The sequence below is a fragment of the Hylobates moloch genome, unplaced genomic scaffold (genome assembly GCF_009828535.3).
Source record: "Hylobates moloch isolate HMO894 unplaced genomic scaffold, HMol_V3 SCAFFOLD_1, whole genome shotgun sequence".
NCBI classification, from domain to species: domain Eukaryota; kingdom Metazoa; phylum Chordata; class Mammalia; order Primates; family Hylobatidae; genus Hylobates; species Hylobates moloch.
The window spans coordinates 163,219,795-163,240,530 of record NW_026652276.1 but is presented as its reverse complement, the minus strand read 5'-3'; the positions used below and the strand labels follow the sequence as shown (position 1 = coordinate 163,240,530).

At 41.1% G+C, this 20,736-nt stretch overlaps 1 protein-coding gene across 2 annotated transcripts in view; it reads left to right on the top strand.

Annotated features, from left to right (window-relative positions):
- The window catches only part of SDHAF3 (succinate dehydrogenase complex assembly factor 3), a 76,762-nt gene that overhangs the window by 34,956 nt on the left and 21,070 nt on the right, over positions 1–20,736 (top strand). Inside the window, exons 1-2 of one of the 2 annotated variants that reach the window (XM_058447020.1) lie at positions 1,784–1,990; positions 2,675–2,827. The exons of the other annotated variant lie outside the window; for it this stretch is intronic. Of the exons in view, the coding sequence (XP_058303003.1) occupies positions 1,970–1,990; positions 2,675–2,827 (174 nt within the window). The 5' untranslated portion in view covers positions 1,784–1,969. Of the gene's footprint in view, positions 1–1,783; positions 1,991–2,674; positions 2,828–20,736 lie in introns of those variants that run through there. 2 annotated transcript variants of the gene reach the window in all.

Sequence of the window (20,736 nt, the reverse complement as noted above, 5' to 3'; positions counted from 1 at the left end):
AGCTCTGCCCTCCGGGTTCATGCCATTCTCCTGCCTCAGCCTCCCGAGTAGCTGGGACTACAGGCGCCTGCCACCATGCCTGGCTAATTTTTTTTTATTTTTAGTAGAGACGGGGTTTCACAGTGTTTGCCAGGATGGTCTCGATCTCCTGACCTCGTGATCTGCCTGCCTCGGCCTCCCAAAGTGCTGGGATTACAGGCATGAGCCACCACGCTCGGCCAACCTTTAGTCTCTTTTTCCTATGGTATGGTCTTTCCAGATCCATCTTTAGGTGGATTAGGGGTCCTCAGAGAAAACTTCAGCTTGCATCCACTGGTCCCCTGCTGTTCCCCAGTCAGGATACCGAAGAGCCTTACTTTGGGGTATCATTTTCTGAGCCCCAATACTACACTGACACGTTAAGATCACCCAGAGTTCATCATTTACATGTAGGGTTTGCTCTTGTTTTCTTAACTTTCTGTGAGTTTAGACAAATGTATAACGACATGTATCCATCTTTATAGTAGTATATGGTATATTTTCACTGCCCTAAAAATTCTCTCTGCCCTGCCGGTTCATCCCCCTCACCAACCTCTCATAACCCACAACTGTAACCCCCAATGGGTTCTACTTGCCTTCTGCCAGATGAAGCCAATTTATCAAGATGGGAATTGCAATAGAGAAACTGTTTAATACACATAGAGCCAACTAAATGGGAGACTGGAGTTTTGGTATTACTCAAATCAGCCTCCCTGAAAATTTGGAAACTAGAGTTTTTAAAAGATCGTTTGGCAGGCATGGACTAGGGAATGGGAAATGCTGATTGGTTAAGTTAGGGATGAAGTAAGAGGGAGTTGAATCTGTCCTCTTGCATGGAGTCAGTTCCTGGGTGGGAGGTCACAAGACCAGATATCTCAGTTTATGGGTCTGGGTAACACCAGTGGATCCATTAGAATGCAGGGTCTGAAAAATATGTCAAACATCAGTCTTAGGTTTTACAGTAGTAATGTTATCCATAGGAGCAATTCAGGAGGTTAGGAAGTTTATGGCCTCTGACTATGTGACTTCTGAGCCATTATTTTGTTTATTTATTTATTTATTTTGAGATGGAGTCTCGCTCTTTCGCCCAGGCTGGATTGCAATGGCACAATCTCAGGTCACTGCAACCCCTGCCTCCCAGGTTTAAGCGATCCTCATGCCTCCACCTCCTGAGTAGCTGGGACTATAGATGTGTGCCATCATGCCCAGCAAATTTTTGTAGGCGTGGTGGTTTAGTAGAGACACAGTTTTGCCATCTTGGCCAGTCTTGAACTCCTGACCTCAAGCGATCTGCCTGCCATGGCCTCCCAAAGTGCTGGGATTACAGGCATGAACCACCGCATCTGGCCCTGAGCCATTATTTCTTATTTTGTGGCAAATTTGTTAGTTTTACAAAGGTGGTCTAGTCTCCAAGCAAGGAGGATGTTTGTTTTAGTGAGGGCCTGTTACTTTGTTTCAAAATTAAAGTGTAAATTCCTCACAAAGTTAGCTAGACCTACACCCAGGAATGAACAAGGGCAGTTTGGAGGTTAAAGGCAAGATGCAGTTAATTAGGTCGTATCTCTTTCGCTGTCATAATTTTCTCACTTATAATTTTTGCAAAGGTGGTTTCTCCACTGATCTGTGTATTCTCGCCCTAGTTTTGCCTTTTCTGGCATGTTACATGTTGGAATCATACAGAATGCAGCCTTTTCAAATTGACTTCTTGGCTGCTTTTATTTGGTAATATGCATTTAAGTTTCCTATGTGTCTTTTCATGGCTTGATCATTTCTTTTTAGCTCTGATGAATATTTCATTGTCTGGATGTACTACAGTTTGTTCATTTACCTACTGAAGGATATCCTGGTTGCATCCAAGTTTTGTTAATTATGAATGAAGCTGCAGTAAACATCTGTTTGCACGTTTTTGAGTGTACATAATTTTTCAACTTCTTTGGATAAATACCAAGGAATGCAATTGCTGGATCATATGGTAAGAGTATGTTTAGTTTTGTTAGAAATTGTAAAGTGTCTTCCAAAGTGGCTGTACTATTTTACATTTCCACCAGCGGTGAATGAGAGTTTCTGTAGCATATCCTTGCCAGCGTTTTGGTGATCATTTTACATTTCCACCAGCAGTGAATCAGAGTTTCTGTAGCATATCCTTGCCAACGTTTTGGTGACTATTTTACATTTCCACCAGCAGTGAATGAGAGTTTCTGTAGCATATCCTTGCCAGCATTTTGGTGGTCACAGTGTTTTGGATGTTGGTTGTCAGGCCCTTGAGCTCAAGCCAAGCCATCGCATCCCCTGTGACTTGCACGTATACCTCCAGATGGCCTGAAGTAACTGAAGATCCACAAAAGAAGTAAAAATAGACTTAACTGATGACATTCCACCATTGTGATTTGTTCCTGCCCCACCCTAACTGATCAATGTACTTTGTAATCTCCCCCACCCTTAAGAAGGTACTTTGTAATCTCCCCCACCCTTAAGAAGGTACTTTGTAATCTCCCCCACCTTTAAGAAGGTTCTTTGTAATTCTCCTTAGCCTTAAGAATGTACTTTGAGAGATCCACCCCCCGCCCCCCAAAACATTGCTCCTAACTCCACCGCCTATCCCAAAACCTGTAAGAACTAATGATAATCCACCACCCTTTGCTGACTCTCTTTTCAGACTCAGCTCGCCTGCACCCAGGTGATTAAAAGCTTTATTGCTCACGCAAAGCCTGTTTGGTGGTCTCTTCACACGGACGCGCATGAAATTGTGTCTGGAATTGGTGGGTTCTTGGTCTCACTGACTTCAAGAATGAAGCCGTGGACCCTCACGGTGAGTGTTACAGCTCTTAAGGTGGCGCGTCTGGAGTTTGTTCCTTCTGATGTTCGGATGTGTTCGGAGTTTCTTCCTTCTGGTGGGTTTGTGGTCTGGCTGGCTCAGGAGTGAAGCTGCAGACCTTCGCAGTGAGTGTTACAGCTCTTAAGGCGGCACGTCTGGAGTTGTTCATTCCTCCCGGTGGGCTCGTGGTCTCGCTGGCTTCAGGAGTGAAGCTGCAGACCTTCGCGGTGAGTGTTACAACTCGTAAAAGCAGTGTGGACCCAAAGAGTGAGCAGTAGCAAGATTTATTGCAAAGAGCGAAAGAACAAAGCTTCCACAGTGTGGAAGGGGACCCGAGCGGGTTGCCGCTGCTGGCTCCGGCAGCCTGTTTTTATTCTCTTATCTGGCCCCACCCACGTTCTGCTGATTGGTAGAGCCGAGTGGTCTGTTCTGACAGGGTGCTGATTGGTGCGTTTACTATCCCTGAACTAGACATAAAAGTTCTCCACATCCCCATCAGATCAGTTAGATACAGAGTATCGACACAAAGGTTCTCCAAGGCCCCACCAGATCAGCCAGACACAGAGTGTCGATTGGTGCATTCACAAACCTCGAGCTAGACACGGTGCTGATTGGTGTGTTTACAAACCTTGAGCTAGATGCAGAGTGCCGATTGGTGTATTTACAATCCCCGAGCTAGACATAAAGGTTCTCCACATCTCCACCAGACTCAGGAGCCCAGCCGGCTTCACCCAGTGGATCCCTTGGGTGGTTGATGGGACTGGGCGCCGTGGAGCAGGGGGTGGCGCTCGTTGGGGAGGCTCGGGCCGCACAGGAGCCCATGGAGGAGGTGGGAGGCTCAGGCATGGCGTGCTGCAGGTCCCGAGCCCTGCCCCGCGGGAAGGCAGCTAAGGCTCGGTGAGAAATCGAGCACAGCGCCAGTGGGCTGGCACTGTTGGGGGACCCAGTACACCCTCCGCAGCCGCGGGCCCGGGTGCCAAGCCCCTCATTGCCCGGGGCCGGCAGGGCTGGCCGGCTGCTCCGAGTGCAGGGCCCGCCAAGCCCATGCCCACCCGGAACTCCAGCAGGCCCGCAAGTGCCGCGCTCAGACCCGGTTCCCGCTGGCACCTCTCCCTCCACACCTCCCCACAAGCTGAGGGAGCCGGCTCCCGCCTTGGCCAGCCCAGAAAGGGGCTCCCACAGTGCAGCGGTGGGCTGAAGGGCTCCTCAAGTCCTGCCAAAGTGGGAGCCCAGGCAGAGGAGGTGCCGAGAGCGAGCAAGGGCTGTGAGGACTGCCAGCACGCTGTCACCTCTCAAAATTGGCTGTTTTAATTAAGGTGTATAGTGATATCTTGTGTTTTAATTCACATTTTCCTAATTGTCACATGCGTCCGTGTGAAGAGACCACCAAACAGGCTTTGTGTGAGCAACAAGGCTGTTTATTTTACCTGGGTGCAGGCAGGCTGAGTCCCTAAAGAGAGTCAGCAAAGGTTGATGGGATTATCATTAGTTCTTAAAGGTTTTGGGATAGGCGGTGGAGTTAGGAGCAATGTTTTGCAGGCAGGGGGTGGATCTCACAAAGTACATTCTCAAGGGTGGGGAGAATTACAAAGAACCTTTTTAAGGATGGGGGAGATTACAAAGAACCTTCTTAAGGGTGGGGGAGATTACAAAGTACATTGATCAGTTAGGGTGGGGCAGAAACAAATCACAATGGTGGAGTGTCATCAGTTAAGGCTATTTTCACTTCTTTTGTGGATCTTCAGTTGCTTCAGGCCATCTGGAATGTGTATGTGCAGGTCACGGGATATGATGGCTTAGCTTGGGTTAAGAGGCCTGACACTAATGACTAGTGATGATGAACATCTTGTGCTTATTTTTCACCTTTATATTATCTTTGGTGAAATGTCGCTCATTTATTTTGTCCATTTTCCAATTGGATTTTTTTTTCCGATTTTGAGAGTTTTTGATACATTCTAAATACTAGTCCTTTGTCAGTTATGTAGTTTGCAAATATTTTCTCCCAGGCTGTAGTTTGTTTTTTTATCCTTTTAACACAGTCTTTTTCAGAGCAGAAGTTTTAAATTTTGATGAAACCCAGTTTATCATTTTTTCCTTTTTGGGGTTATTCTTTTGGTGTCAAGTATAAGAACTCTTTACCTATTTCTAGGTCCTGAAGATTTGCTCCTGTTTTGTTTTTTGTTTTTGTTTTTATTTTTGATAACTTTATGTTTTACATTTAAGCCCATGATCTATTTTGAATTAACTTTTCCATATGATTTGAAGTTTTAGGTCAAGGTTTATTTATTTATTTTTTGCTTAGGGATATCCAGTTGCTTCAGCATAATTTGTTACAAGACTATTTCTCCTGCATTTAATTACTCAGGTACCTTAGTAAAAAATCAGTTAGGCATATTTGTCAGTCTAGTGTTTTCTTTCTATTCCATGTCTATTAGCTGTCACACTGCCTTGTTACCTGTGGCAATACATTAATCCTTAACATCAGAAAGAGTTACTCCTTTCACTTAATTCATCTATTTCAAAATTGCTTTGGCTATAATAGAACCTTTATTTTCCACTATACATTTTATAATAAGCTTATCTTTATGTACAAAAAACATATCTGGGATTTTGATTGGAATTACATTAAACTAGAGGTCAATTTGGGGAGCATTAATATCTTTTCTGTGCTGAATTGCTTCAATTTTAACATTTAAATTAAAATTAAAATGAAATCAAATCAAGAATTAAGTTCCTCATTCAGTCTCAGTAATCATGTTTCAAGTGCTCAGTAGTCATCTTGGTTTGTGGCTTCTCTATTGGACAGTGTAGCTCTGGACTCCTGTGCATACTAGTCCTTGTTTCTTGAACACCTTCCTTTGATTTAGCTTGGCCTACTTCTTATCCTTTTAGACTCAGCTTAGATGGCACATTTTCATGGAAACCTTTTCTGCCCCATGCCTCATTTCTCAGCCCAAGTGCTCCCATTGAACTCTGTTCATTTCTATTTATGGCAATTATTATGCACTTGCTGCTCTTCATTATATTGTGTGGTGATTAACTACCTTATTACTTGTGTGCTTTCCCACTAAATTATAAGCTGCTTTAAATCAGAAATTGTGAGATCATCTTTATATCCTTAGCATTTGATATTTGGTGTATATACAATAAGTAACTGGGGATATATGGACAGTAGTATCACATCTAGTTATTTATATGGTGACTACTTACTTTCTAGAATTGTAGTCTCTAAACTTTTGGAGCATATATTATTCATGTGTATATATATTATGAATTCTGAATTGTCTTACCATTAGCTAATATCTGAAGCATGATACATTACCTAGTGGGGAGTGTTCATTAATAACAGTAGATACCAATTTACATTCCAAGTAGTCTTCTTGATATTTTTGAAAGTTTTAGTTTGTTTTTAGACTTAATTATATTGCCATGTTTTAAACAAGTATGGTACATATGTCATAACTAATGAACTAATACTGACACAGTGTTGCTAACTAAAGTCCATTCTTACTCACATTTAGCCTAGTCTTTATTCACATTAACTTAGGTCATTAGCCTAATGACCTTTTTCTGTTCCAGGATTCCACCCAGGAGATCACATTATATTTAGTTGTCATGTCACCTTAGCCCTCTAGGCTGTGACAGTTTCTCAGCCTTTCCCTGTTTTTGATGACCTTGACAGTTTCGAAGGTACACATAGTGTTTTGTAGAATGTTCCCCAATTGGGATTTGTCTAATGTCTTTCTCATGAAAAAACTGGGGTTATGAGTTGTTGGGATGAAAACCATAGAGGTAAAGTGCCATTCCCTCCATATCAGGTGTACATTATTGCCATTGTTTTTACCTCATTAATGTGGCTGATGAGCTTGCACTAATAGTTGGAAAAGTATTCTCCACTGTTATCTTTTGCTTCTGCTTGCATTATTAATGTCTTCAGAACATTCTTTATGGGCATCTTTGAAGTTATCTGTCCATTTTAGGGGTTAGTTTAATTAAACTAGATAATATAAATTTAAATCCATTTAACTGACATATCAAACTGTAGCACATATAAATACCATACATCAAAAGCAAATACAGGGGTATAGGTGGAGGTTTCTTCAGTACAGGGGAACAGGAGAACTTCTGTTCTTCCCTCATATTATTTATTGCCTGTATTCTACATGACCTAGACTGTATGTTACACAGTCATGAGGGTATTCTATAAATATTAATAAAAAAATTCTCTTTTTTTAATGTTTTACATATATTTGTGGAGTGAATTTTTTTTTAACTATACTTTAAGTTCTGGGGTACATGCGTACAATGTGCAGGCTTGTTACACAGGTATACATGTGCCATGTTGGTTTGCTGCACCCATCAACTCGTCATTTACATTAGGTATTTCTCTTAATGCTATCCCTCCCCCAGCCCCCCAGCCCCCCAGCCCCCTAGCCCCCAACAGTCCCCTCCCTGTGTCCACGTATTCTCATTGTTCACCTCACACTTTTAAGTGAGAACATGTGTTGTTTGGATTTCTAACCAGAAATTTTTTAGGAATTCTGTTATTTTTCCCCTTACCCTAGTGGATTGCCTTGCTGTGTATAATCTCTGTATCCCTAGGGTACTGACATTTGACTCTGGATACTAATTGTCTAGTAGAGAACTAAAAGAATTTCAAAAGTCGTCATTTTACTGGCTTCCTAAGTTGATTCTTTTTTACATTCTCTAGACTTTTTCAAGTTAGACTTCTGTACATGATATCCTTGCTGTGACAGTTCCCTTCTATTTCCTGACAAACAAGATGGGTTGTATATTGGAATTCCAACCTTGTAGTTAGTTAGAACCTTAGGAATCCTTATAGAAATGCAAATCAAAACCACAGTGAGATACCATCTCACACCAGAGTGTGAGATGGCGATCATTCAAAAGTCAGGAAACAACAGGTGCTGGAGAGGATGTGGAGAAATAGGAACACTTTTACACTGTTGGTAGTGGGACTGTAAACTAGTTCAACCATTGTGGAAGTCAGTGTGGCGATTCCTCAGGGATCTAGAACTAGAAATACCATTTGACCCAGCCATCCCATTACTGGGTATATACCCAAAGGATTATAAATCATGCTGCTATAAAGACACATGCACAGGTATGTTTATTGCGGCACTATTCACAATAGCAAAGACTTGGAACCAACTCAAATGTCCAACAATGATAGACCAGATTAAGAAAATGTGGCACATATACACCATGGAATACTATGCAGCCATAAAAAATGATGAGTTCATGTCCTTTGTAGGGACATGGATGAAACTGGAAACCATCATTCTCAGCAAACTATTGCAAGGACAAAAAACCAAACACCGCATGTTCTCACTCATAGGTGGGAATTGAACAATGAGAACACATGGACACAGGAAGGGGAACAACACACATCGGGGCCTGTTTTGGGGTGGGGGGAGGGGGGACGGATAGGATTAGGAGATATACCTAATGTTAAATGATGAGTTAATGGGTGCCACACACCAACATGGCACATGTATACATATGTAACTAACCTGCACGTTGTGCACATGTACCCTAAAACTTAAAGTATAATTTAAAAAAAAATACAATCATTGCTAGGTTACTTGCCTTAAAATTTCCTATTGGGGGGCTAGGTTAATTGAGAGAACACTTTTAGTCGACTAACAGTTATATTTCCACTAATATAGAATATGAAAGCTTTCACCCATGAACGTTTTTTTGTTGTTGGAATGTTTCCATTTCTTCTGATCCTATAAACATCTTAGTTTCCCCTTGTTTTTGTTTGTTTGTGTGTTTGAGACAAAGTCTCACTCTGTTGCCCAGGCTGGAGTGCAGTGGCACAGTCTTGGCTGACTGCAACCTCTGTCTACCGGGTTCAAGTGATTCTCATGCCCCAGCCTCTTGAGTAGCTAGGATTACAGGCGCCTGCCACCACCCTGGCTAATTTTTGTATTTTTAATAGAGACGGGGTTTCACCATGTTGGCCAGGCTGGTCTCAAACTCACCTCAGGTGATCTACCTGCCTCAGCCTCTCAAAGTGCTGGGATTACAGATGTGAGCCACTGCACCCAGCGAGTTTCCCCATGTTTATGAGTAAATCTTTGAAATGGAAAGATGCATGACCAATGTCATTGGAAAAAATAATTAAAAAATAATATAGACCAGGATCACTATAAGAAACCCAGTGTATAGAGTATGACCTTAAACTGTGATAAAACAGGACTAACAGGAGATTTTTAACTTTAGCTAACTTTTTAGGAATAAACTATTTCATTCTGTAGTTAATTTAAAATACTTCAACTTATAAAAATTTGATTCATGCAGCTTTAAAATTGTTACAGTGTAAGGCTCAAAGTAAATTATTGAAAAATATATACACATATGTAAACAACCGTTTTTTTTTCTTTTTTCTGTTTACTGTTGTTAGCAATTCAATGATATAAGGAAAGTATACTTGCTGAGATCCTAACTGAACAGAACATAGTGTAAAGTTACGCATTTTTATTTAAATAAGTTATTATTTTCCAGCAAAATGTCATACATGTCTTTTAGATTCCTTCAAGTCTGTATCATTCATGTAATTAGTGCCAGCTTCTATAACAAGTAATTCCAAAGTCTTAGTGGCTTAATATGATAAAAATGTATGTCTTGTTCTTAAAACATAGTTTGTAGATGTTCCTGTTGAGGCAGCTCTCCTGGGGGGAATCTCCTCTAAGCAGTGATGCTAGAATCTAAACTTCTTTAACATTTTAGACATGTAGCAATGTGTATGACCTTTTAGATTTCCAGAAATATGTGGGTGCTTTTTAAGGCCCTTATTCGTTAGAGCATCTCATTCACCAGCCTTTCCTCCCAAGTTTTTTGGTTAGTCTGTTGTTTTCCCCCAATATCCCTTGCCCCAGGCAGCACTGACTAACGTTTGCTTTACATATTTTTGTTGAAGTTTCCCAAAAGCCCCCTCAGCACAGGGAGAGTTCTGAGTCAAGCAAGAGAAAGGCAGTCCCTTTGAACTGGTCCTCCAGGAAATCACCAAATAAGTCATAACAACCCCAGTTTTTTTTTCTTTTTATTAAAGAATAAGGCCTATTCAGTTCCCTGTGGTATTGAGTATGTCTACCAGGAGTGTGGGCTGATGTCTTCAAGGCTACTGGTCACCTGGGGAACATGGAAGTAGGTAAGAGTGAGTTAAAAAGCCACAAAACTCTCCTACTGAGATTTAGTTCTTTCTTTCTTGACTAAACATTTACCTGGTTGCTGTAAGCTTTCCATTAGTTTCTGGAGTTTCGAGAAGGTTGGTTCTGACAGTATTTGCCAGTTTATTTGTTGCTTTTTGGAGGGTTAGACCATTGGTGTTCTCTACTCCGCCATATTTGCTACCATCTGATTCTATGATTTTTCTCTGAGGATGGTACTATCCTGATGACATTAGGAAAGGAAAGATAATGACAAGGATTTGTTAAGAACAGGCCAATGAAAAGCGTCCAAATGGAGATGCGCTGTAGGCAGTTGTAAATATGTGACTGTGGTGAAAGGCAGAGGTGGTCAGACTTGAGATTAGGTTTTGAATTTGGCAATGCTGAAGCTCTGGAACATAGAGGTGTATTTGTGGAAGGAATGACAAATGGCTGCTGAAGCCTGAGCTTTGGCAAACAGTCAGTGTAGGCGCCATAAGACTTTTTCTTTTTTAAGTAGGAAAATTATTTTTGGAATTTGGTATAAACATTAATTTCTACTTGTTTCAGTTTCTTTGTCATCTCTTAAAAAAAAAGTACAGATGGTCCCCCACTTAACGATGGTTGGACTTAAGATATTTTTACTTTTACAGGGATGCAAAAGTGAAACACATTTAGTAGAAACTGTGCTTTGCATTGTGGTCTTTTCCTAGGCTAGCGATATACAGTGCGATAGCCTGTTGTGATGCTGGGCAGTGGCTGGGTCCCAATCAGCCACTCAGTCACAGTACTCTACAGTATACTGTGTTGCCAGTGTTTATTTTGCCTGTCTGTAGGCTAATGTGAGTGTTCTGAGCATGTTTAAGGTAGGATAGGCTAAGCTATGATCTTGGGTAGGTTAAGTGTGTTAAATTATTTTCCACTAATGGTATTTTTACCTTACAGTGGGTTTGTCAGGACACTACCCCATCATAAGTCAGCAAGCATCTATATAGTCTATGGGACTCGACTTCACAATTAGCTGCTGTTTGGTTGGGATTACACGAAGAATGATTACAACAGTAAGTTTCTCTGCTGGTTTCTTATTTACTTATTCATTTTATTATACTTTAGGTTCTGGGGTACATGTGCAGAATGTGCAGTTTTGTTACATAGGTATACACGTGCCATGGTGGTTTGCTGCACCCATCAACCCGTCACCTACATTAGGTATTTCTCCTAATGCTATCCCTCCCCTAGCCCCCCTTATCCTCTGACAGGCCCTGGTGTGTGCTGTTCCCCTCCCTGTGTACATGTGTTCTTCTTGTTCAACTCCCACTTATGAGTGAGAACGTGCGGTGTTTGGTTTTCTGTTCTTGTGATAGTTTGCTGAGAATGACAGTTTCCAGCTTCATCCATGCCCCTGTGAAGGACATAAACTCATCCTTTTTTATGGATGCATAGTATTCCATGGTGTGTATGTGCCACATTTTCTTTATCCAGGGTATCATCGATGGACATTTGGGTTGGTTCCAAGTCTTTGCTATTGGGAATAGTGATGCAGTAAACATACATGTGCATGTGTCTTTATAGTAGAATGATTTATAATCTTTTGGGTATATATCCAGTAATGGGATTGCTGTGTCAAATGGTATTTCTAGTTCTAAATCCTTGAGGAATTGCCACACTGTCTTCCACAATGGTTTAGCTAGTTTACACTCCCACCAACAGTGTAGAAGTGTTCCTGTTTCTCCACATCCTCTCCAGCATCTGTTGTTTCCTGACTTTTTAATGATTGCCATTCTAACTGGCATGAGATGGTATCTCATTGTGGTTTTGATTTGCATTTCTCTAATGACCAGTGATGATGAGCATTTCTTCATCGTCTGTTGGCTGCATAAATGTCTTCTTTTGAGAAGTGTGTGTTCATATCCTTTGCCCGCTTTTTGATGGGGTTTTTTTTTCTTGTAAATGTGTTTAAGTTCTTTGTAGATTCTGGATATTAGCTCTTTGTCAGATGGATAGATTGCAAAAGTTTTCTCCCATTCTGTAGGTTGCCTGTTCACTCTGATGATAGTTTCTTTTGCTTTGAAGAAGCTGTTTAGTTTAATTAGATCCCATTTTTCAATCTTGGCTTTTGTTGCCATTGCTTTTGGTGTTATAGACATGAAGTCTTTGCCCATGCCTATGTCCTGAATGGTATTGCCCAGGTTTTCTTCTAGGATTCTTTATGGTTTTAGGTCTTATGTTTAAGTCTTTAATCCATCTTGAATTGATTTTTGTATAAGGTGTAAGGAAAGGGTCCAGTTTCACTTTTCTGTATATGGCTAACCAGTTTACCCAACACCATTTATTAAATAGGGAATCTTTTCCTCATTGCTTGTTTGTGTCAGATTTTTTTTTTCCTTTTCCATTGTGATATATATTTTTTAATTTTATTATTATTATACTTTAAGTTTCAGGGTACATGTGCACAATGTGCAGGTTTGTTACCTATGTATACATGTGCCATGTTGGTGTGCTGCACCCATTAACTCATCATTTAGCATTGGGTATATCTCCTAATGCTATCCCTCCCCCTCCCCCTACCCCCCCTCTCCCCACCCCACAACAGTCCCCAGAGTGTGATGTTCCCCTTCCTGTGTCCATGTGTTCTCTTTATTCAGTTCCCACCTATGAGTGAGAACATGCAGTGTTTGTTTTTTTGTCCTTGCAATAGTTTGCTGAGAATGATGATTTCCAGTTTCATCCATGTCCCTACAAAGGACATGAACTCATCATTTTTTATGGCTGCATAGTATTCCATGGTGTATATGTGCCACATTTTCTTAATCCAGTCTATCGTTGTTGGACATTTGAGTTGGTTCCAAGTCTTTGCTATTGTGAATAGTGCCTCAATAAACATACTTGTGCATGTGTCTTTATAGCAGCATGATTTATAATCCTTTGGGTATATACCCAGTAATGGGATGGCTGGGTCAAATGGTATTTCTAGTTCTAGATCCCTGAGGAATCGCCACACTGACTTCCATGATGGTTGAACTAGTTTACAGTCCCACCAACAGTGTAAAAGTGTTCCTATTTCTCCACATCCTCTCCAGCACCTGTTGTTTCCTGACTTTTTAGTGATCACCATTCTAACTGGTGTGAGATGGTATCTCATTGTGGTTTTGATTTGCATTTCTCTGATGGCCAGTGATGATGAGCATTTTTTCATGTGTTTTTTGGCTGCATAAATGTCTTCTTTTGAGAAGTGTCTGTTCATGTCCTTCGCCCACTTTTTGATGGGGTTGTTTGTTTTTTTCTTGTACATTTGAGTTCATTTTAGATTCTGGGTATTAGCCCTTTGTCAGATGAGTAGGTTGCAAACATTTTCTCCCATTTTGTAGGTTGCCTGTTCACTCTGATGGTAGTTTCTTTTGCTGTGCAGAAGCTCTTTAGTTTTAGTTATATCTCATTTGTCAATTTTGGCTTTTGTTGCCATTGCTTTTGGTGTTTTAGACATGAAGTCGGCCCATGCCTATGTCCTGAATGGTATTGCCTAGGTTTTCTTCTAGGGTTGTTATGGTTTTAGGTCTAACATGTAAGTCTTTAATCCATCTTGAATTAATTTTTGTACAAGGTGTAAGGAAGGGATTCAGATTCAGCTTTCCACATATGGCTAGCCAGTTTTCCCAGCACCATTTATTAAATAGGGAATCCTTTCCCCATTTCTTGTTTTTGTCAGGTTTGTCAAAGATCAGATGGTTGTAGATATGTGGCATTATTTCTGAGGGATCTGTTCTGTTCCATTGATCTATATCTCTGTTTTGGTACCAGTACCATGCTGTTTTGGTTACTGTAGCCTTGTAGTATAGTTTGAAGTCAGGTAGCATGATGCCTCCAGCTTTGTTCTTTTGGCTTAGGATTGACTTGGCGATGCGGGCTCTTTTTTGGTTCCATATGAACTTTAAAGTAGTTTTTTCCAATTCTGTGAAGAAAGTCATTGGTAGCTTGATGGGGATGGCATTGAATCTATAAATTACCTTGGACAGTATGGCCATTTTCACAGTATTGATTCTTCCTACCCATGAGCATGGAATGTTCTTCCATTTGTTTGTATCCTCTTTTATTTCATTGAGCAGTGGTTTGTAGTTCTCCTTGAAGAGGTCCTTCTCGTCCTTTGTAAGTTGGATTCCTAGGTATTTTATTCTCTTTGAAGCAATTGTGAATGGGAGTTCAATCATGACTTGGCTCTCTGTTTGTCTGTTATTGGTGTATAAGAATGCTTGTGATTTTTGTACATTGATTTTGTATCCTGAGACTTTGCTGAAGTTGCTTATTAGCTTAAGGAGATTTTGGGCTGAGACAATGGGGTTTTCTAGATATACAATCATGTCATCTGCAAACAGGGACAATTTGACTTCCTCTTTTCCTAATTGAATACCCTTTATTTCCTTCTCCTGCCTGATTGCCCTGGCCAGAACTTCCAACACTATGTTGAATAGGAGTAGTGAGAGAGGGCATCCCTGTCTTGTGCCAGTTTTCAAAGGAAATGCTTCCAGTTTTTGCCCATTCAGTATGATATTGGCTGTGGGTTTGTCATAGATAGCTCTTATTATTTTGAGATACGTCCCATCAATACCTAATTTACTGAGAGTTTTTAGCATGAAAGGTTGTTGAATTTTGTCAAAGGCTTTTTCTGCATCTATTGAGATAATCATGTGGTTTTTGTCTTTGGTTCTGTTTATATGCTGGATTACAGTTAATGTTGAACTAGCCTTGCATCCCAGGGATGAAGCCGACTTGATCATGGCAGATAAGCTTTTTGATGTGCTGCTGGATTCGGTTTGCCAGTATTTTATTGAGGATTTTTGCATCAGTGTTCATCAAGGACATTGGTCTAAAATTCTCTTTTTTGGTTGTGTCTCTGCCAGGCTTTGGTATCAGGATGATGCTGGCCTCATAAAATGGGTTAGGGAGGATTCTGTCTTTTTCTATTGATTGGAATAGTTTCAGAAGGAATGGTACCAGCTCCTCCTTGTACCTCTGGTAGAATTCGGCTGTGAATCCATCTGGTCCTGGACTTTTTTTGGTTGGTAAGCTATTGATTATTGCCACAATTTCAGAGCCTGTTATTGGTCTATTCAGAGATTCAACTTCTTCCTGGTTTAGTCTTGGGAGGGTGTATGTGTGGAAGAATTTATCCATTTCTTCTAGATTTTCTAGTTTATTTGTGTAGAGGTGTTTATAGTATTCTCTGATGGTAGTTTGTATTTCTGTGGGATCAGTGGTGATATCCCCTTTATCATTTTTTACTATGTCTATTTGATTCTTCTCTCTTTTCTTATTAGTCTTGCTAAGCGGTCTAACAATTTTGTTGATCTTTTCAAAAAACCGGCTCCTGGATTCTTTAATTTTTTGAAGGTCTTTTTGTGTCTCTGTTTCCTTCAGTTCTGCTCTGATTTTAGTTATTTCTTGCCATCTGCTAGCTTTTGAATGTGTTTGCTCTTGCTTCTCTAGCTCTTTTAATTGTGATGTTAGGGTGTCAATTTTGGATCTTTCCTGCTTTCTCTTGTGGGCATTTAGTGCTATAAATTTCCCTCTACACACTGCTTTGAATGTGTCCCAGAGATTCTGATACGTTGTGTCTTTGTTCTCATTGGTTTCAAATAACATCTTTATTTCTGCCTTCATTTCGTTATGTACCCAGTAGTCATTCAGGAGCAGGTTGTTCAGTTTCCATGTAGTTGAGTGGTTTTGAGTGAGCTTCTTAATCCTGAGTTCTAATTTGATTGCACTGTGGTCTGAGAGACAGTTTGTTATAATTTCTGTTCTTTTACATTTGCTGAGGAGTGCTTTAGTTCCAACTATGAGGTCAATTTTGGAATAGGTGTCGTGTGGTGCTGAAAAAAATGTATATTCTGTTGATTTGGGGTGGAGAGTTCTGTAGATGTCTATTAGGTCCGCTTGGTGCAGAGCTGAGTTCAATTCCTGGATATCCTTGTTAACTTTCTGTCTCATTGATCTGTTTAATGTTGACAGTGGGGTGTTAAAGTTTCCCATTATTGTGTGGGAGTCTAAGTCTCTTTGTAGGTCACTAAGGACTTGCATTATGAATCTGGGTGCTCCTGTATTGGGTGCATATATATTTAGGATAGTTAGCTCTTCTTGTTGAATTGATCCCTTTGCCATTATGTCTCTTTGTCTCCTTTGATCTTTGATCTTTGTTGGTTTAAAGTCTGTTTTATCAGAGACTAGGATTGCAACCTCTGCCTTTTTTTGTTTTCCATTTTCTTGGTAGATCTTCCTCCATCCCTTTATTTTGACCCTATGTGTGTCTCTGCACGTGAGATGGGTTTCCTGAATGCAGCACACTGATGGGTCTTTACTCGATCCAATTTGCCAGTCTGTGTCTTTTAATTGGAGCTTTTAGCCCATTTACATTTAAAGTTAATATTGTTATGTGTGAATTTGGTCCTGTCATTATGATGTTAGCTGGTTATTTTGCTCGTTAGTTGATTCAGTTTCTTCCTAGCCTTGATGATCTTTACATTTTGGCATGTTTTTGCAGTGGCTGGTACCAATCTTCCTTTCCATGTTTAGTGCTTCCTTCAGGAGCTCTTGTAGGGCAGGCCTGGTGGTGACAAAATCTCTCAGCATTTGCTTGTCTGTAAAGGATTTTATTTCTCCTTCACTTACAAAGCTTAGTTTGGCTGGATATGAAATTCTGGGTTGAAAATTCCTTTCTTTAAAAATGTTGAATATTGGCCCCCAGTCTCTTCTGGCTTGTAGAGTTTCTGCCGAGAGATCCGCTGTTAGCCTGATGGGTTTCCCTTTGTGAGTAACCGGACCTTTCTCTCTGGCTGCCCTTAACATTTCAACTTTGGTGAATCTAACAATTAGGTGTCTTGGAGTTGCTCTTCTCGAGGAGTATCTTTGTGGCATTCTCTGTATTTCCTGAAGCTGAATGTTGGCCTGCCTTACTAGATTGGGGAAGTTGCCTGGATAATACCCTGCAGAGTGTTTTCCAACTGGGTTCCATTCTCCCCATCACTTTCAGGTACACCAATCAGACGTAGATTTGGTCTTTTCACATATTCCCATATTTCTTGGAGGCTTTGTTCGTTTTTTTCTACTCTTTTTTCGCTAAACTTCCCTTCTTGCTTCATTTCATTCATTTCGTCTTCCATCACTGATGCCCTTTCTTCCAGTTGATCGCGTCAGCTCCTGAGCCTTCTGCATTCTTCACGTAGTTCTCAAGCCTAGGCTTTCAGCTCCATCAGCTCCTTTAAGGACTTCTCTGCATTGGTTATTCTAGGTATCCATTCATCTAATTTTTTTTCAAAGTTTTTAACTTCTTTGCCATTGGTTTGAATTTCCTCCTGTAACTTGGAGTAGTTTGATCATCTGAAGCCTTCTTCTCTCAACTTGTCAAAGTTATTCTCCGTCCAGCTTTGTTCCATTGCTGGTGAGGAGCTGCGTTCCTTTGGAGGAGGAGAGGCGCTCTGCTTTTTAGAGTTTCCAGTGTTTCTGCTCTGTTTTTTCCCCATCTTTGTGGTTTTATCTACTTTTGGTCTTTCATGATGGTGATGTACAGGTGGGTTTTTAGTGTGGATGTCCTGTTTGTTAGTTTTCCTTCTAACAGACAGGACCCTCAGCTGCAGGTCTGTTGGGGTTTGCTAGAGGTCCACACCAGACCCTGTTTGCCTGGGTATCAGCAGCGGTGGCTGCAGAACAGCGGTGGCTGTAGAAAGCAGATATTGGTGATCCGCAAATGCTGCTGCCTGATCGTTCCTCTGGAAGTTTTGTCTCAGAGGAGTACCCGGCCGTGTGAGGTGTCAATCTGCCCCTACTGGGGGGTGCCTCCCAGCTAGGCTGCTCGGCGGTCAGGGACCCACTTTAGGAGGCAGTCTACCCGTTCTCAGATATCCAGCTGCGTGCTGGGAGAGCCACTACTCTCTTCAAAGCTGTCAGACAGGGACATTTAAGTCTGGAGAGGTTACTGTTGTCTTTTTGTTTGTCTGTGCCCTGCCCCCAGAGGTGGAACCTACAGAGGCAGGCAGGCCTCCTTGAGCTGTGGTGGACTCCACCCAGTTCGAGCTTCCCGGCTGCTTTGTTTACCTAATGAAGCCTGGGCAATAGCAGGCACCCCTCCTCCAGCCTTGCTGCTGCCTTGCAGTTTGATCTCAGACTGCTGTGCTAGCAATCAGCGAGACTCCGTGGGTGTAGGACCCTCCGAGCCAGGTGCGGGATATAATCTCCTGGTGTGCCATTTTTAAGCCCATTGGAAAAGCACAGTATTAGGGTGGGAGTGACCTGATTTTCCAAGTGCTGTCTGTCACCCCTTTGACTAGGAAAGGGAACTCCCTGACCCCTTGCGCTTCCTGAGTGAGGCAATGCCTCGCCCTGCTTCGGCTCGTGCCAGTGCACTGCACCCACTGTCCTGCACCCACTGTCTGGCACTCCCTAGTGAGATAAACCCGTTACCTCAGATGGAAATGCAGAAATCCCCCGTCTTCTGCGTCGCTCATGCTGGGAGCTGTAGAGCAGAGCTGTTCCTATTTGGCCATCTTCTGTGTCAGGTTTGTCAAAGATCGGATAGTTGTAGATGCGTGATCAGATAGTTGTAGATGTGTGGTGTTATTTCTGATGCCTCTGTTCTGTTCCATTCGTCTATATATCTGTTTTGGTACCAGTACCATGCTGTTTTGGTTTCTGTCCTTGTAGTATAGTTTGAAGTGAGGTAGTTTGATGTCTCCAGCTTTGTTCTTTTTGCTTAGGATGGTCTTGGCTATGAGGGCTCTTGTTTGGTTCCATATGAAGCTTAAAGTAGTTTTTTCCAATTCTGTGAAAAAAGTCAGTGGTAGCTTGATGGGGATAGCAGTGAATCTATAAATTACTTTGGGCAGTATGGCCATTTTCATGATACTGATTTTTCCTTTCCACGAGCTTGGAATGTTTTTCTATTTGTTTGTGTCCTCTTTTATTTCCTTGCGCGGTGGTTTGTAAGTTGGATTCCGAGGTATTTTATTCTCTTTGTAGCAGTTGTGAATGGGAGTTCATTCATGATTTGGCTCTCTGTTTGTGTGTTATTGGTGTATAGGAATGCTTATGATTTTTGCACATTGATTCTGTATCATGAGACTTTGCTGAAGTTGCTTATCAGCTTAAGGAGATTTTGGGCTGAGACAATGGGGTTTTCTCAATATACAATCATGTCATCTGCAAATAAAGACAATTTGACTTCCCCTCTTCCTATTTGAATACTCTTTATTTCTTTCTCTTGCCTGATTGCTCTGGCCAGAACTTCCAATACAGTGTTGAATGGGAGTGGTGAGAGAGGGCATCCTTGTCTTGTGCTGGTTTTGAAAGGGAATGCTTCCAGCTTTTGCCCATTCATTATGATATTGGCCGTGGGTTTGTCTTAAATAGCTCTTATTATTTTGAGATACATTCCATCGATACCTAGTTTATTGAGAGTTTTTAGCATGAAGGGGTGTTGAATTTTGTCAAAGGCCTTTCTTTGCATCTATTGAGATAATCATATGGTTTTTATCATTGGTTCTGTTTATGTGATGGATTAAGTTTATTGATTTGCATATATTGAACTAGCATTGCATTCCAGGTATAAAGCCGACTTGATCTTGGTGGATAAGCTTTTTGATGTGCTGCTGGATTCGGTTTGCCAGTAGTTTATTGAGGATTTTAACATCGATGTTCATCAGGGATATTGGCCTGAAATTTTCTTTATTTGTTGTGTCTCTGCCAGGTTTTGATATCAGGATGATGCTGGCCTCATAAAATGAGTAGGGAGGATTCCCCCTTCTTCTGTTGTTTGGAATAGTTTCAGAAGCATTGGTACCAGCTCCTCTTTGTACCTCTGGTAGAATTCAGCTGTGAATCTGTTTGGTCCTGGAGTTTTTTTCGTTGGTAGGCTATTGATAACTGCCTCAATTTCAGAAGTTGTTATTGGTCTATTCAGAGATTTGACTTCTTCCTGGTTTAAACTTGGGAGGGTGGATGTGTCCAGGAATGTATCCATTTCTTCTAGATTTTCTAGTTTGTGTTGAGGTGTTTATAGTATTCGCTGATGGTAGTTTGTATTTCTGTGGGATCAGTGGTGATATCCCTTTTATCATTTTTTATTGCACCTATTTGATTCTTTTATCTTTTCTTCTTTAGTAGTCTGTCTAGCGATCTGTTTTGTTGATCTTTTCAAAAAACCAGCTCCTGGCTTCATTGCTTTTTTTTGAAGGATTTTTGTGTCTCTATCTCCTTCAGTTCTGCTCTGATCTTAGTTATTTCTTGTCTTCTGCTAGCTTTTGAATTTGTTTGCTCTTGCTTCTCTAGTTCTTTTAATTTTGATAATAGGGTGTCAATTTTAGATCTTTCCTGCTTTCTCTTGTGGGCATTTAGTGCCATAAATTTCCCTCTACTCACTGCTTTAAATGTGTCCCAGAGATTCTGGTACATTGTGTCTTCGTTCTCATTGGTTTCGAAGAACGTATTTATTTCTACCTTCATTTTGTTATTTACCCAGTAGTCATTCAGGAGCAAGTTGTTCAATTTCCATGTAGTTGTGCGATTTTGAGTGAGTTTCTTAATCCTGAGTTCTAATTTGATTGCACTGTGGTCTGAGAGACTGTTTGTTATGATTTCCACTCTTTTGCATTTACTGAGGAGTGTTTTACTTCCAATTATGTGGTCAATTTTAGAATAATTGCGATGAGGTGCTGTGAAGAATGTATATTCTGTTGATTTGGGGTG